The following is a 15,173-nucleotide window of genomic DNA, read 5'->3' as shown; positions in this document are numbered from 1 at the left end:
ACCAGTTTTCAGGAAGGATGCCAAGACTCTTGAGTTGGTATAGAGGAGGGTTACCAGGATGGTACCAGGGATGAGCAAGTTCACTTATGTGGAGAGGTTGGAGAAACAAATTGTTTTCCTTCAAACTGAGAAGGTTAATGGGTGACCTAACAAAGGCTCTGATAAAGCGAGGGAGGGAAACTCTTTCCTCTGTCAAGTGGATCAGTAATCAGAGATCATATATTTAAAATAATTGACAAAAGAACTAGAGGATAAATGAGAATTTTTTTTTCTACACGGATGATTAAGATTTGGAACATGTTGTCTGAAAGGGTGGCGGAAGAAGATTCAATATAACATTTTAAAAGTCAATTGTGTAATTGAAGGAGGGAAAAAAGGGGGGAAAAATTGGAGACTAAATTGGGCAGGTCAAACAGCCAGTACAGGCACAACAGAGTGAATGATTGTCTCTCCATGTTCTTCCTACCAAAATGAATCACCTCACACTTCTCCGCATTGAACTTCATCTGCCAATGGCAATTAGTATTTCTAAGTGTCTTCCAAGTTCTTGCTTTCTTTTGGATGAGAGTTATCAATCTTGTGGCTCTACTCTGTACCACCTCTAGAGTGCACAGATGTGGTCACGGTACTTGGATATGTTCAGCTGAAACACTATATTTTAAGCACAATCGTCAGATTTATACTCCGCCTCGGTTATGTAGTTTAGCATTCTATTGGCACGATCGATTGCGGCTACAGTGACTGGCCAAGTCAACTTAACACTGCAACATCTTTTAACTTTAGCTTTGGGGGAGATGGCACTTGTATAAGCCAGACCGGTTGCACTGAACAAGGCCGGGGCTGAGCTCTTTGCGGGACGTTTTGCTTGTGGTGTTGGGTGGGGGGCTTTAAACTAACAGGGGTGTGGGAATCAGGAGAGATTATTAGAGAATAATACCAAGGTGCACAAAATACAGGGAGAGACAGATAGCAATAGAATAGAGAGTAGTAAGTTAATGGTCAGAGTAAGGGAGAAAGTAATGAAATCTAAATCAGGGTTATACTGCATGTATGTGAATGCACTGAGTATAGTAAGATTGGCGAGCTACAGGTGCAGATTGCCGTGTGGAATTGTGTTATTGTGACGATAACAGAGACCTGGCTCAGGGTAGGGCAAGACTGGAATAAAAGGACAGCAGCACTATGGATACAAAATTGGCCGAGTAATAGGAAACAGAGGGTAATGGTCAATGGATACTTTCGGGCTGGAGGAAGGTTTGTAATGGGGTTCCCCAGGGGTCAGTATTGGGACCCTTGCTTTTCCTGATATATATTAATGATCTAGATCTTGGTGTGCAGGGGACAATTTCAAAGTTTGCAGATGATACAAAACTTGGAAGCATTGTAAACTGTGACAAGGACAGTGTAGAACTTCAAAAGGACAGACAAATTGGTGGAGTGGGCAGATAGGGGGCAGATGAAGTTCTATGCGGAGAAGTGTGAGGTGATTCATTTTGGTAGGAAGAACAGGGAGACAAAATATAAAGGACACTACTCTAAAGGGTGTACGGGAGTAGAAGGACCTGGGTGTATATGTGCATTAGTCATTAAAGGTGTCAGGGCAAGTGGAGAGCAGTTAAAGCAGCATACAGTATCCTAGGCTTTATTAATAGAGGCATAGAGTACAAGAGCAAGGAGGTTATGCTGAACTTGTATAGGACACTAGTTAGGCCTCAGCTGGAGTACTATGTACAGTTCTGGGTGTCACACTTTAGGAAGTATGTGAATGCATTGGAGTACAGAAGAGGTTTACAAAAATGGCTCTAGGGATGAGAAACTTCAGTTATGAAGATAGGTTGGAGAAGTTGCAACTGTTCTCTTTGGAGACAAGGCGGCCAAGAGGAGATTTGATAGATGTTCAAAATCATAAGGGGTCTGGACCAAGTAGATAGGGGAAACTGTTCGTGCTCATGAAAGGATTGAGAATGAAAGGGCACAGATTTAAAGCAATTTTCAAAAGTAGCAAAAGTAATGAGAGAGAAAAAAAAACTTGTTCACAGAGTGGTTTGGGTCTGGAATGCACAACCTGGAAGTGTGATGGAGGCAGGTTCAATCGAGGATATTCAAGAGGGCATTAGACGGTTATTTAAATAGAATCAATGCAGGGTTATGGGGAAAAGACAGGAGAATGGCACTGAGCCATAATACTCATTCGGAGAGCTGGTGTAGACAAGATGGGCCGAATTCATTCTGGCCCTTTGCAACAGTGAAGGCTAATCTACATTTAAAAATGTGCAATATATATTTTCTCCCCCAATGATCATACACAATAAATGAACTCCAGCAGAAAAAATCTTTACAAAACTGCAGAAATTCTAACATAGTAACCAAAATCTCAAACACTCCACTCAAAAAGGAAAAATTGAAAGCCCACCCTCAGGGATTATTTTGATGTGTTATGGTAAGGATTAAAGTGTGGAATACACCTCATCATCAAAATGTTTGAACAGTCTTTTGATCTCTCCACCTCATCCTCTCATAAAAAGATGAGATTATATCAGTACATGAAGGATATCAATAAAGACAACTTTTATGACCCCATGCACGGAGAGGCTGAATTTAAATGAAGTCTCCCTTAACTTGTGGTCATCATCTGTGTACAATTACTAAAGTTAATCCATTGCGGGAAGAAGAGGGAGAGAACAAAAATAATCTCAGTGTAAGTATAAAACCTGAATGGCGAATGCCCTCCCCTAATCAGCTTTCCTCAGTTTTTCATCTCTCGAGGAACCAAACAGGTATATTTCAGGTTCAGACCCCTGCGCCTGTGCTAAGTTGGCTAATGCTCGGATGAGAAAGTATTTAAGGAACCCATGGGGCACCCAAGGAGGTTTATCCAAACCAATACAAGTAAGGTGATATTTGGGGGTGGTGAGGGGGGGAGGGGGGGTCATGGGGAAGGAAACAAATGGAGAAAATATTATCTGCAAATGTAAAAAATAAAATGTTAAAAATAGAACTTAAAAATTATCCAAGTAAATTTGGTTTTACCTTCAATTTGCTTTCACAGTGAGGGAAGCCATCCATAGGAGGCAATTCACACTGTTCCTGGGCTCCATTAATTAGATCTGCAGAGAGAAAAAAGGCCTCACGCAATTCAAACTACGGAAGGGGTTGAAAGATAAGTTAACATCTACTGAATGACCTATTGTAATATAACTCATCATCACAACTGACTTTCGCATGCAATAGCAAATCTGAGAGAATACATCGCTGCATGGGTTATTGCAAATATATATAAGTAAGGCACCAATCTAGAAATGGATGATAAAATAGAACACAAACATTAAGCACAATTAGCTGTAGCTCTGTTAGCCCTGAATCTGTAGCTACCATAATTACCATGGCAACTGTAATCAACACATTAACATAATGGAAGTACATTTTCAGTGCCCTAGGGCAATTAAAGGATAAATACTTGAATTAATATGGACAGGATGAGAAACATTTCTGAATATTGTGAAAATATAGCAAATGAAATCAAATGTTATGGGTCATAATTTAACACAACCCAAATTTCGACCAGTTACATCAGTCTTTTTGTTTCAGAAACAGAAAATTTTGGAAGCATATCACATTAGCCAGAATTTGAAAGGGAATGATGGGGACCTTCAGTGCATTTCAAGTTTTCCTCAATTTTACTATTGCCAGCATTAGCTGTTTCTTTCCCCCCAGATTTCTGAAGCATCCTTTGGATTCTACATGGAAATGTAGGCATGTCTTCAGGATTAACACAACAATGATCCAAATAGGGTTAAAAAGGTACAAAGCATTAGCAAGGAACATTAAGATAATTTTCAGGCTAATGTAAAAACTTGTATTTTTTAAGATGTTATTTAGCTTTTGTTTTCAGCAGTAAAACAAGAAAAATAATAAGCTCGAAAACCCAGCTAAATTTGCTGATAAGCAATTTTAAAAATTAAGAAAGCAAAAACAAACAAAAACGTACCAAGCTAGATGACAAACAATTGTTTACAAATTGAACATTTAAGAAAACAGAAGCTCCAAAACAGTTCCAACCAAACATACATAGCCAAGCCACATGTACCAAGTTAGAAGGAAAGAGCTAATACAAGGAAGAACAGATTCAGTTGAAACTAAAGGAATTTTAGATTAAGCCTTTAAAAAGGTAGATAATACTATGCGCAAAGGGCAAGTCTTTATAGAACATTTTAAAAATTAAATGTTTAGTCACGGTGATAAAGTGATATATTGCTTTCCACCATCTTTAAAATTTATGACAAGGTGCAAGCAGGCAGAAAGTTGCACAAGGACAGTTTTGTTGCGCCCAGTCATGGATGGTGGAACATTTAGTTATTCAGAGTAAAATATCCTAAAATATTTTTATTAACCCTTCATGAAGTTTCAAAAGTAATTTATGAAATTTCACAATGTCACACAAAACTTCTAACTGATTAACTTACCTCAAGTCTGACTCCCTGTTAGAAAGATCCCTCCCTCTTCCTTACCACCACAATCCCAACCCCCCTGCTAAAAATACAATGGCTTGAATCTTCCGATAGCTGGGGCAGTGAATGATTCAATTTAAGCTGCTGATGAACCTCAGGAGCCTGAGGAAGCCCCGACAAGCGCACAAACATAATACTTACCTGGGAAGTTAAAAGGTCTGGTTGCCAGTTTTACCCTGCCCGGATTGCTGCACTATTCCCTATGACATTGGGATCAGATGGCCAGAACCACGGAAATTTGGGTTGTTTGCCCTATGCTTATGCTGGTTTTTACAGTAATTTACTTAGAGCTTCTTACAGCAGGTGTAAAGCCTGCTGAGCAGTGCAGCTCTAAGTAAATCAGCTGGATTGTCAAACCACAACAATATTCAACCCATCACAATAATGTCCAGCCCTGTCCTGACACTGAGGCTCAAAATGCCCCCAACAATGTTCACCCCCACACCCATGTCATGGATCACCTTTCCACCCCTCAGCAATGTTTACCCCCATTCCGCCTCCCGGTTCAATTCCCCTCCAGCCAACACTCATCCCAGCTTTCCCCAGCCCTACAGACAGTGCTTACCCCCTCCCTTCCAAATCACCTTCCATAATCCCTGGCTCTTATCCAGCTGATGTCGGAAGAATCAGCATTGTCGGAAGAGTCAGCAATGTCGGGGAGTGCAAGGATGGAGGGACAGCACTGTCGTGGGGGGTGTGGTTGGAGTACCATGGGGGAGTGGGAGATCAGATGGTTGAGCATTTTTGGGGGCGGGGCAGTGAGGCTCTGCAACGTGGGGGGTGATAACAGTATTTAAATCAGACAGACCTTAAGGGGCGTGTCTTCAGTTCATGACAAAAAAGGGGCATGGCTTCGCGAAAATTATACTTGCCACTTGGCCTCCTGAATATGTTCATCACTGCACCCTTGATGGAACTGGCACCAGAGGTGCAAAGGCTCCGCTGTAAAATGGTAAATGGACAGATTAAATTGCAGTCAGCAGGTGCACTTTCTCTACCACTGACTGGGAGATATGGGCTAATATTTCACTTCCAGGTGCTGGTTCTTCAGGGCACCCCAATTAGGAAGTCACAAGGCTCATTTTATAATCTATTCAAGTTACAGTACTTTCTCCAGAGGCAGGCCAGTGTTGGATTGTGCTGTTCTAGTGTACTTCTCTGGTCCTGAGATACATGAATGCAAATGAGCATTGAAGGGGAGGAGCAGGGAAATGGAGTGAATTTATCAAGGAGGGAAAAAATCTGAGAATTTAAAAAAAAAAATGCACATTGGTCAAGGAGGACTTCAAAAAGCCCTTCAAAGGCTAACGGGGCCGAATGGCCTACTCCTATGTTCTAATATTTTAGGATTTTATTTTTGGCTACTTCCTATTCAAGGAAATTAAGGAGAAATTTTCCAGCCCCTGCACGCCAAACGGAAGATTTTGGCCTAAGTGCTGTGCAGTGCAAAGGGTTTATATACAAAAAGATTATATACTTGAAGAGTCATTAGAACTCGAAACCTTAACTCTGTCCTTCTCTCCAGATTTTGTCAGACCTGTTGAGTTTTTCCAGCATATTTTTGTTTATTATATACTTACCTGCCACATTAACTTTTTCAACAGTGCCAGAGCTGGGGCTCACAGTAGTAGTAGCATTAGTAGAATTTATTCCTGTCCCATTTGAAATCATCAGATTGTCCACTTTAGACTCCAATTTTCCAAGGCGCTGCAAAATGTTGTCAAGGAGGACAGCCAATGTCTTCTTCAAATCTGGAAAATATTTTATACAGGTAATTTCTGTAACATTTGTTAGCAAATTTGACCCAGTTATATGAACAAATCTCTACTTTTTTCACAATTATAGGGTCATGTGATCTAGAGCAGAAGGAAAAGAAAATGCTCAGTACTTCCAGGGAAAGTTTAAGTCGATTTTAATACTAATACAGAGTTACCTTGTTTGCCAAGCATCGCGCCTATTTGCGAAAGTCTCACTAAGTATTCTGGGTTTTAATCTGCATTCTTGTGCACAATGAGGTATGTTCCAAACTTCTAATTGAGGAGAAAGGATCACGTAATGCAGCTAGCATAGCAGTAAAATAAATACTGGCCTTATTTACTTATTTATTTCGGTAAATATTTGGTGATATTTAACATACCGGTCAGCAAGACATTTGAAAAAACCTTAATTGAGATTTTACAGAAACAAAATTTTCTTCTTACTTCAACTCATACCGATGTATAAGTCAGAGACCAACCAGATTGAAGTCAAAACCTTGATTATGAAATTATAATCTAATTAAGAGTAATGGTGTTGAATAGGTCAAATGTGGGCTATTAAATTCAAGACCCACAAGCAAATTCTCAATTGAGATAAAGTGAGATGCAATACTATGTAATAACCAAATTTTATAGCATTATCAGCAGTAATGCAATACTATTCTTGACATAACTATTAGTTAAGTTCACCAATATTTGAGTGATTTGAAATTGGCAAGCAGCAAAACCATCACCATAAAAAACTAATGTCACACCGACTGCAGTACAATAGATAATGTTAGGAATCAATATTTGCACTAAGTATATAGAGGCACAGAATTTCCTCAATATGTGGAATTGTTAATTGATGTATGTTCCTACATCAGTTTTACCAGCAGCAATTTGTGACAATTTGCCTTTACCTTGACTTCTGCTGGATAGTTAAAAAAGTGATAGATTTCAAAGCATGGTGCAGACATGGCACACCACCTGCTCTGCCATGTTGATCTAACCTTATTTAACTAGTTACTAATTTAGTTAACTAAATTAATAGCTAGTGAGAGCCTCCCAGCTTGGAAACAAATAAAAACAACCATCAGCTATTGGAAGGAAACAAAAGAATTGAAAACAGCACTTCTTTTCCCCTCTGCATCAAATTCCCACTTGCACCAAATTCCTGACTTAGCACTTGGATCATGAAGCACTTAGTGCTTCTCCACTCTGTATGGTAGCAAATACTGCCTTCTTATATAGAGTTTATATAACTCACATTCAAGTTACAGCTGCCAAGTAAGCTTATTGCTACAGTAGTTAACACTTATTCAGGCGTCCACTTGCAGCTGATTGACACATAACTGCCACTGGCAGGCAGTTTCTGTTAACTGGGTTGCAGTTTCTTTTGCAGTTTTAATGTTCTAAGTCAGATTCTAGCTGTTAATATAAATTATAGCTTGAGAAATATTTACCAGTGAGATCCCCCTTTCATCAAATTCTTGACTTAGCACACAGTTCACAAAGTACCCTGTTCACAAAGCGCTCCAATTCCTCAGTCTACATTACCCATTTCTTTCACCCCCATACTCATGCTTGGTATGCTATCTTAGGAAGGAAGCAGCAAAAATCCTCATTGGACATATACTCCCTGCAAGCCAAGACAGAAGTAAAGGTTAACTACATGCCCTCAGTTACAACCAGTCCACATTATGCAAAAATTTCCTTCAGTTTCAAAAAAAAGCACACATGAGCCAGTATTAAATTCAAAACAATTTCACTGTTTTAAAGACTAATTACCACATAAGCTACAGCAAATTATAAGTTCATATTGGACAAAAACATTTTCACCTCAGCTTCTCCTCCTTCATAACTAGTACAGGATCACCTCCAGAATATATTTATTTTTTCTACAAAACAATACTGTAGATTAATGACTACAGATCCCTATATCAAACAGAAATAAAATGAGCTCATTTCAAATGTAGCTAAGAAAATCCTTGCCAAGCATTGCAATCAAAATCACTGACTTCTTGCAATCTTTTCTGAAACCCCTAAAGAATATATACCCATTTAATATTAACAAGGTAACAACATGTTTACTTTTTTAATAGCACAGCATATCTAGAAGTCCCAAAGTACCAAAATCATGAAATTAAGATTTTACTTAAGTGCTAGAAAGTGTATAAATCATACTGTGATCAATATTAGTTTTCACAAATTAATTGTAGAAAAACTTGTCATCAGATATGTCTCATCAGTCCTGATCAAAACGCCAGAGTAAGATTAGGAAATCTGCCCTAGCAACTGACTCCATAGTTGTGTGCCATTCACCATCCTTTGCATGATGCATCTGAAATTAGAACATGCTACCCAACTGCTACTGAATGCTTCAGTCTTGGATGCTGTCAGAATGGAGGATTTACAAGTTGCAGGGCAGAACATGTCAAATTGATGCAAAACATGTGTTGGAACCATCCTGCAAGTGAAATAGATAGTTCATCAATATAATACAAAATTTACTGTAATAGAATGAGGTGATTCAATGTAATAATAAAAGCAACACTCCTCTGTACTAATAGGTACACAGCTAAAAAGATCCTTGTTCAATGAACTAAACAACAGCAGAGGCAAGTGTTACAAATATCTATGGTATTTGGTTCACGTGTTTTAGAATATAAAACTTTTAATTTTAAGAATTTAAATTTTAACTGTAGAAAATGAGGGTATATAATTGAGGAACTGGTAAAAGCAACCATGAAGTAAACACAATTCAGACAGGCTTGAAGTTTATTGCACTTAAAAAGGTTGGGGCCATGAAAGGTTAATAGCTAGAAAAGGCAAGATATAAAACTTACTTGGGTGGGCTTACTTAACTAAAGAACTGAGACATGACATCTAAAATCCTTGCTGTAAGGGCAGTCCAGAGAGGTGTGCATGTTTTGCGAGTTAGAGCCAAATTGGTTTAAAAGCATTGGTGAACACTGAAGAGTTGTAAAATTGATTTATTTCTCTAGGTCAAAGAAGAAATTGTAATTGAGGGATACTTAACCTTAAGGCCTTTTCGAGGACATTCCAGAGCATGCCACGTCATCATGGAGTTGGGTGGAGCTTAGGGAGATTCTCTGGTTTCAATTTATATGGGTGCTTGCTGAGAGAAGTTTTTTTTAGTTGCAGCTTGGATTGTGTGTGTGTTGCAGTTCATTGAGAGAAGATAGGCAAAGTATATGACAGTTAGGTAGGCCTGTGCTGTAAGCAGAGAAAAACCTAACTTCTTCATTTGCCACATGATATGGCTAGGGCTTAATCTCAGTTTGGATTTCATAAGGGAAAAGAAGCTAGATTGCCTAGTTTAAAACTAGTGGAAAAATCTACAGTGGTCCTCACAGGGTCTTCTGGCAAAAGAAAGTAACCAGCAGATTATCTTGGAAGTATCGAGCAAGTAATCAGAACAAGGAACTGAGGCATCCACAGTCAAGAGATGATAAATGAAAGTTTTACCTCAGAGAATATCTGGAACTGAGGAGAATTAAAGTAGTTTCCAGAGGACTGTGACATACTTTGGATGGTCCCTACACAAGTAAATATCTTTAAGATATTGCAACATACAATAGAATTCTTGTGAGAAGAAATAAATAAATTTAAGGGCATAGCACATATGGGTATAAGCTATAGTTAACTTAATCAAATTTGCTTTGTTTAATTTGTTCTATATACAATAAAGTTTGTGTTTTGTTTAAAAATGTGAAATTTTGTGGCGTAATTTTACTGGTTAAGTCACTGGGTGTTTGGATTTCTACCTGATTGTTAAGAGTCCCTGACAGGATCGTAACACAAGCGGGTCAAATGCCTCTGATGTTTACTTACCAGTGCTCCAGAAAATACATTTTTCATATTGCTTACATGGTCATACCAAATAATTGAAAGAAAGAAAGCACTGTTACAGAAATAAAAATGCAACAGAATAGAAGTGTAGCCATATTCTTAATATTCGATACAATAATCTGATCCAAATAGGTAAAATGAATATTATTTTCATAGAGTGGTTCCAAGAATTGATATGAACATATGAATGAGGATGACTAGGCCAATCAACTCTTCAAGCTTGCTCCGCCATTCAATAAGATCACGGCTGATCCGACTGTAACCTCAACAGCACATTGCTGCATACCACCGATTTAACCTTTCACCCTCTTGCTCAACAAGAATCTATCTACCTCTGCCTTAAGAATATTCAAAGACTCTGCCTCCACTGCCTTTGGAGGAAGTGTTTTCCAAAGACTCAAGCCTCAGAGAGAAAAAAGTTTCTCATCTCTATCCTAAATGGGCAACCCCTTATTTTTAAACAGTGGCCCCTAGTACTAGATTCTCCCACAAGAGAAAACACCCTCTCCACATCCACCCTGTCAAGACCCCTCAAGATCTTATTTGTTTCAATCAAGTCGCCTCTTATTCTCCTAAACTCTAGTAGATACAAGCTTTCCTCATAAGACAACCCACCTAATCTAGGTATGAGTTTAGCAAACCTTCTCTCAACTGCTTCCTTAAATAAGGAGACCCATACTGTACATAGTACTCCAGATGTGGTCTCACCAATGCCCTGCATAACTGAAGCATAACACTTTTGTAATAAAACCTCCTTGCAATAAATGATAACACTCTATTAGCTTTCCTAATTACTTGCTGTACCTGCATACATGTTTCATGCACTAGGACCCCTGGATCCCTCCGCATCACCGAGCTCTACAATCTCTCACCATTTAGATAATATGCCTCTTTCATTTTTCCTGCCAAAATAGACAAATTTCACTTTCCCACATTTGCCAGGTCTTTGCCTACTCACTTAACCTATCTATATCTCTTTGTAGCCTCATGTCCTCTTCACATCTTACACTAGCTTTGTGTCACCATTTCTATGTCATTTATATATATATATATAGTAAAAAGTGGAGGCCCCAGCACCAATCCCTGTGGCACACCGTTTGTTATACCTTGCCAACCTGGCGAAGACTGATTTATGCCTACCCTCTGTTTCCTGTTAGCTAGCCAATCTTCTATCCATGCCAATGATATCTGCTATACCATGAGCTTTTAATTTTCACAATAAGGTGCCACATCAAAGGTTATCAAATGCCTTCTGGAAGTCTAAATACAGTACATCTACTAGTTTCCCTTTACCCACAACATTTGTTACTTCTTCAAAGAACTCCAATAAATTGGTTAAACATGATTTCCCTTTTATTAAACCATTTTGACTCTGCCTGGTTACTCTGAATTTTTCCCAAGTGCCCTGCTATAACACCTTAAACAATAGTTTCTTACATCTGTCATGGGGAAAATGTTAAGCTAACTGGCCTGTAGTTTCCTGCCATCTCCTTCCCTTTTTGAATAAAGGAGTTACAATTGCTATTTTCCAACCTAATGGAACCTCTCTCAAATCTAGGGAATTTTGGAAAATTAAAACCAATGCATCAACTATCTCACTAGCCACTTCTTTTAAAACCTGAGGACTTGTCAGCTTGCAGCTTGGACAATTTGCTCAGTCCCACTACCTTGGTGATTGTAATTTTTCTGAGTTCCTTCCTCCTTTCTATTTCCTGATTGATAGGATGTTAGAAGGCAGGATGGAATACAAGGTAAAGAGTAGGCTTCCACTGTTTGACAAGATCACAAATTTAAGATAGTTATAAAAACAAAGGGAACATTTTAAAGGAATTCTTTATAGTAGGTGGTTAGAATATGAATTTTTTTTGCTAGTAACCATGGTTGAAGTAGAACTCAATTTTAAAACGGGAATTGGATATAGTTGCTTGAAAAAGTTGGAGGTTCAAGCATTTTAGGACGAGACTAGGTGGCTCATGTGAAGAAAAATAGAGACACTGACTCTTTGGTCTTCTGCGCAGTAATATTTTGATTCTAAGAATACACTCACAAAGTAAAATATTTGTAAATCGAAATGGAATGCCACTGAATAGGTAAATACAATACAAGCAGTGTCCAAGTTTAGGTCTTTCTCGGCCATGTGGATGCATATCTAGACTTGCAGACCACATAAAAAATTTAAATCACATTAATTTTATATAACTGCAAGCTGCTGGTACAGATAAATCTTCACATTAGCTCTGTTGCCTCAATAGAAGATGAGCCCAGACAGCTTTTTACAAAATGCCAGTCCCATGAATTTTAAAACAGATAAATAAATGCAAAGCTAAGCTACCTGTGTATTATGGACTGCTTTTGGTCCATAATGGCATAGCATAAGACACTCTTGTCCTATGGTGCAATATTGCCCAAAAGAAACTGAGTAATTGTTCACTTGGTGCCTTGCAATTGTATGAAGTGTTTGCCAAGTTTATCATGATTTAAATCAACATGACTCTTCATCTTATACTTAACCTTTTTAAGGAAAAGTAATCTGATATTTCTAAAATTTGCTAAAAATCCAAATTCCAGTGCCAAAAATTCTGGAGAGGGTTTCTGCTTTGGTTGCAATTGGCATGTGTTCTGAAAAGTGGTTCTCCCACCTCATTTCTGTATCACTAAAAACAAAATCTGACTCAAACCAGCTCAGGTAACATTTTAAATGTCTTCTTCAAAATTTGCTAGAAATTCCCTTGTTATACCGAGTGGCAACTTAGTGAAGTTCAATTAACACATCAGAGAATGGGGTTCACACAAAAATAAACATTTTTTATTTTTAAAACAAACAAAGTCAGTCCACGACCTGCGAGTAGGTTACAATACTGAAGCTAAACTTAAAAATATACACAAAACTATCTTCTAGTTATATTGGGGTACAGTGGTCAGTTTTTTTGTAGATTAAAAAAATACATTGAAACCTTGTGAAACATACCCAATGGCAACTTTGTGCCTAAAGAAATCCAGCTTAATTTTTGGAGCTACCTCGAAAGGTTTGCAAACAAGAACAATTAGCGGAAACTCCCAAGCAATGGTGGCTAATTCGCTCTGGGAGCATGGTCAGTTTTGAGGGCAGGCCCACTTCTTTTGCAGTGGTTACTTCAATTTCAGGTGAATTGTGTCCAAAAACGAGCACAACCATGCATAACATCCTGAATGGTATTGATAAGGTGGACATGGAAAGGATATTTCCTCTGGTGGACGAGTCCAGCACTCAGGGGCACAGTTTTAAAATTAGGGGTTGCCCTTTTAGCACAGAGATGAGGAGAATTTTTTTCTGAGGGTTAAACGACTCTGTAACTCTCTGCCTCAGAAGGCTGTGGAGGCGCAGTCACTGAATATTTTTTAGGCAGAGGTTGGTAGATTGCCTAACAAGATTCTAAGGTTATCAGGGGTAGATGGGAACATGGAATTCAAAACAAGCAAGTCAGCCATGTTCTTATTGAATGGCAGAGCAGGCTCGGGGGGTCAAATTACCTACTTCTATTTTGTATGCTCTGTTTACAGTAATATTTAACACCCCCTAGTCTCAAAAGATCTTGAAAAGCAATGAAAAATTGTATTGTCTTAATCCCAGCCACCTTCTGTCTGGCAACAGCTCAAATCAAGGTACTAAATGTGCGATAATCTCAACTTAATTTCCTAAATTAGTGTTTCTCTTAATGCTCAAAATCACAGCAAAAAGGGGCAGGGATATTCCTGAAGCTGGCTTGAGAACAAAAAGCGAAGTTGAACATACTTCTATTGGAAGAAAAGAGTAAATGGAGACATTGTAGAAGAAATGTATTCTATTCTATTTCTGCATAAAGTATTGTAAAACTTTCAGCAAAAACCTTCAGATCATCAGTAGCCTGAATCTGCAGCTCTCAATCTATGATTCAATACCTATGAATCAGGCAATCAATCAGAAACGTTCTGAAGAAAAGATCATCTTGACCTGAAACATCAACTCTTTTTCTCTCCACAGATGCTGCCTGACCTGCTGATTTTTTCTAGTAATTTGTTTTATTATATATGAGAAAATAATGTATGGTTATCAGACAGATGACCTTCATTTACAATGCCCCAAAGCACAAAAAAATCTGGGTACTGGATTCTAGTCTTAGATGGTGGGGTTGCCTGTACTAAACTGCATTCAGCTATCGATTGCATTTTCAGAAGTAAATTGCAATGGACTATGCACATGCAATCCAATTTAAGCATTTCTATTTTTCAACAACATCTTGGTTGCAGCCCACAAAAAAAAATGATGGAAGGATCAAACCTCCAAAAGGTGGCAAAGCCAACTTTCATTAGCTTCAAAACAATATACCTTCTTCCCTACAACCTCAAATCCATTTATCTCATGTGACCAAGTCAAAGATGAGCCATCACTCTCTTGACAGACAAATTATTGTAGAGTTCCTTCAAGCATTGAAAGAAAGTCAGGCTGTTGAAGACTCAGCTGTTCTTTAACACCAGGAGAGTGGACAATGGAAGATTAACTTTGTCAAGTACATGACAAAGTACTTCAACAAGGCTTCTTCTGTCCCTTGAAGTCACGAGGCAGCACTAACTGATATTAACAGTTTAAATCGAATAATGGTGTTTGGGGTAGGAGGGGAGGGGGTGGAAACATGAATGAATAAGTATTTTAGGAGAGAATCCACTCTACCCAACATTCAGAATCATATCCTTACATAAATTGAGGTCTGAATGGGCAATTCATTGCCAAATGGGCACAGAACATTGTTTCAAGCACAGGTGCATGGAAGGTAAGGTCTTAATGCAAAACAATGCGAGTGAATGAGTCAAGCATTAACACGAGCCAAAACTATCCAACAGCAAACCTCTTGCTTCAGCCTTTTCACATTGACAGGAACTGCATCACTGCATATAAACAAATAAGTCTGGAAGTCCAACACTGCTGACCAGATTACACCCAAGTATCCCCCCCAATCTTATGACAATTGATCCAAACTTAAAATAGGCATGAAGCAGTGCAATCTGCAATCCAATGAAATGCCTAACTCACAACAGT

The 15,173-nt window shown here is 38.5% G+C and overlaps 1 protein-coding gene across 3 annotated transcripts in view; it reads right to left on the bottom strand.

Moving 5' to 3' along the window:
* The window catches only part of mgat5 (alpha-1,6-mannosylglycoprotein 6-beta-N-acetylglucosaminyltransferase), a 106,145-nt gene that overhangs the window by 76,844 nt on the left and 14,128 nt on the right, over window positions 1-15,173 (bottom strand). For all 3 annotated transcript variants that reach the window (XM_078552408.1, XM_078552407.1, XM_078552409.1), the window contains exons 3-4: window positions 6,089-6,259; window positions 3,031-3,107 (exon numbers count right to left, since the gene is read on the bottom strand). In XM_078552408.1, the coding sequence (XP_078408534.1) occupies window positions 3,031-3,107; window positions 6,089-6,259 (248 nt within the window). The remainder of the gene's footprint in view (window positions 1-3,030; window positions 3,108-6,088; window positions 6,260-15,173) is intronic.

This window comes from Cetorhinus maximus, chromosome 11 (assembly GCF_964194155.1).
Source record: "Cetorhinus maximus chromosome 11, sCetMax3.hap1.1, whole genome shotgun sequence".
Classification (NCBI taxonomy): Eukaryota; Metazoa; Chordata; class Chondrichthyes; order Lamniformes; family Cetorhinidae; genus Cetorhinus; species Cetorhinus maximus.
This window is presented reverse-complemented; position numbering and strand designations above follow the sequence as displayed.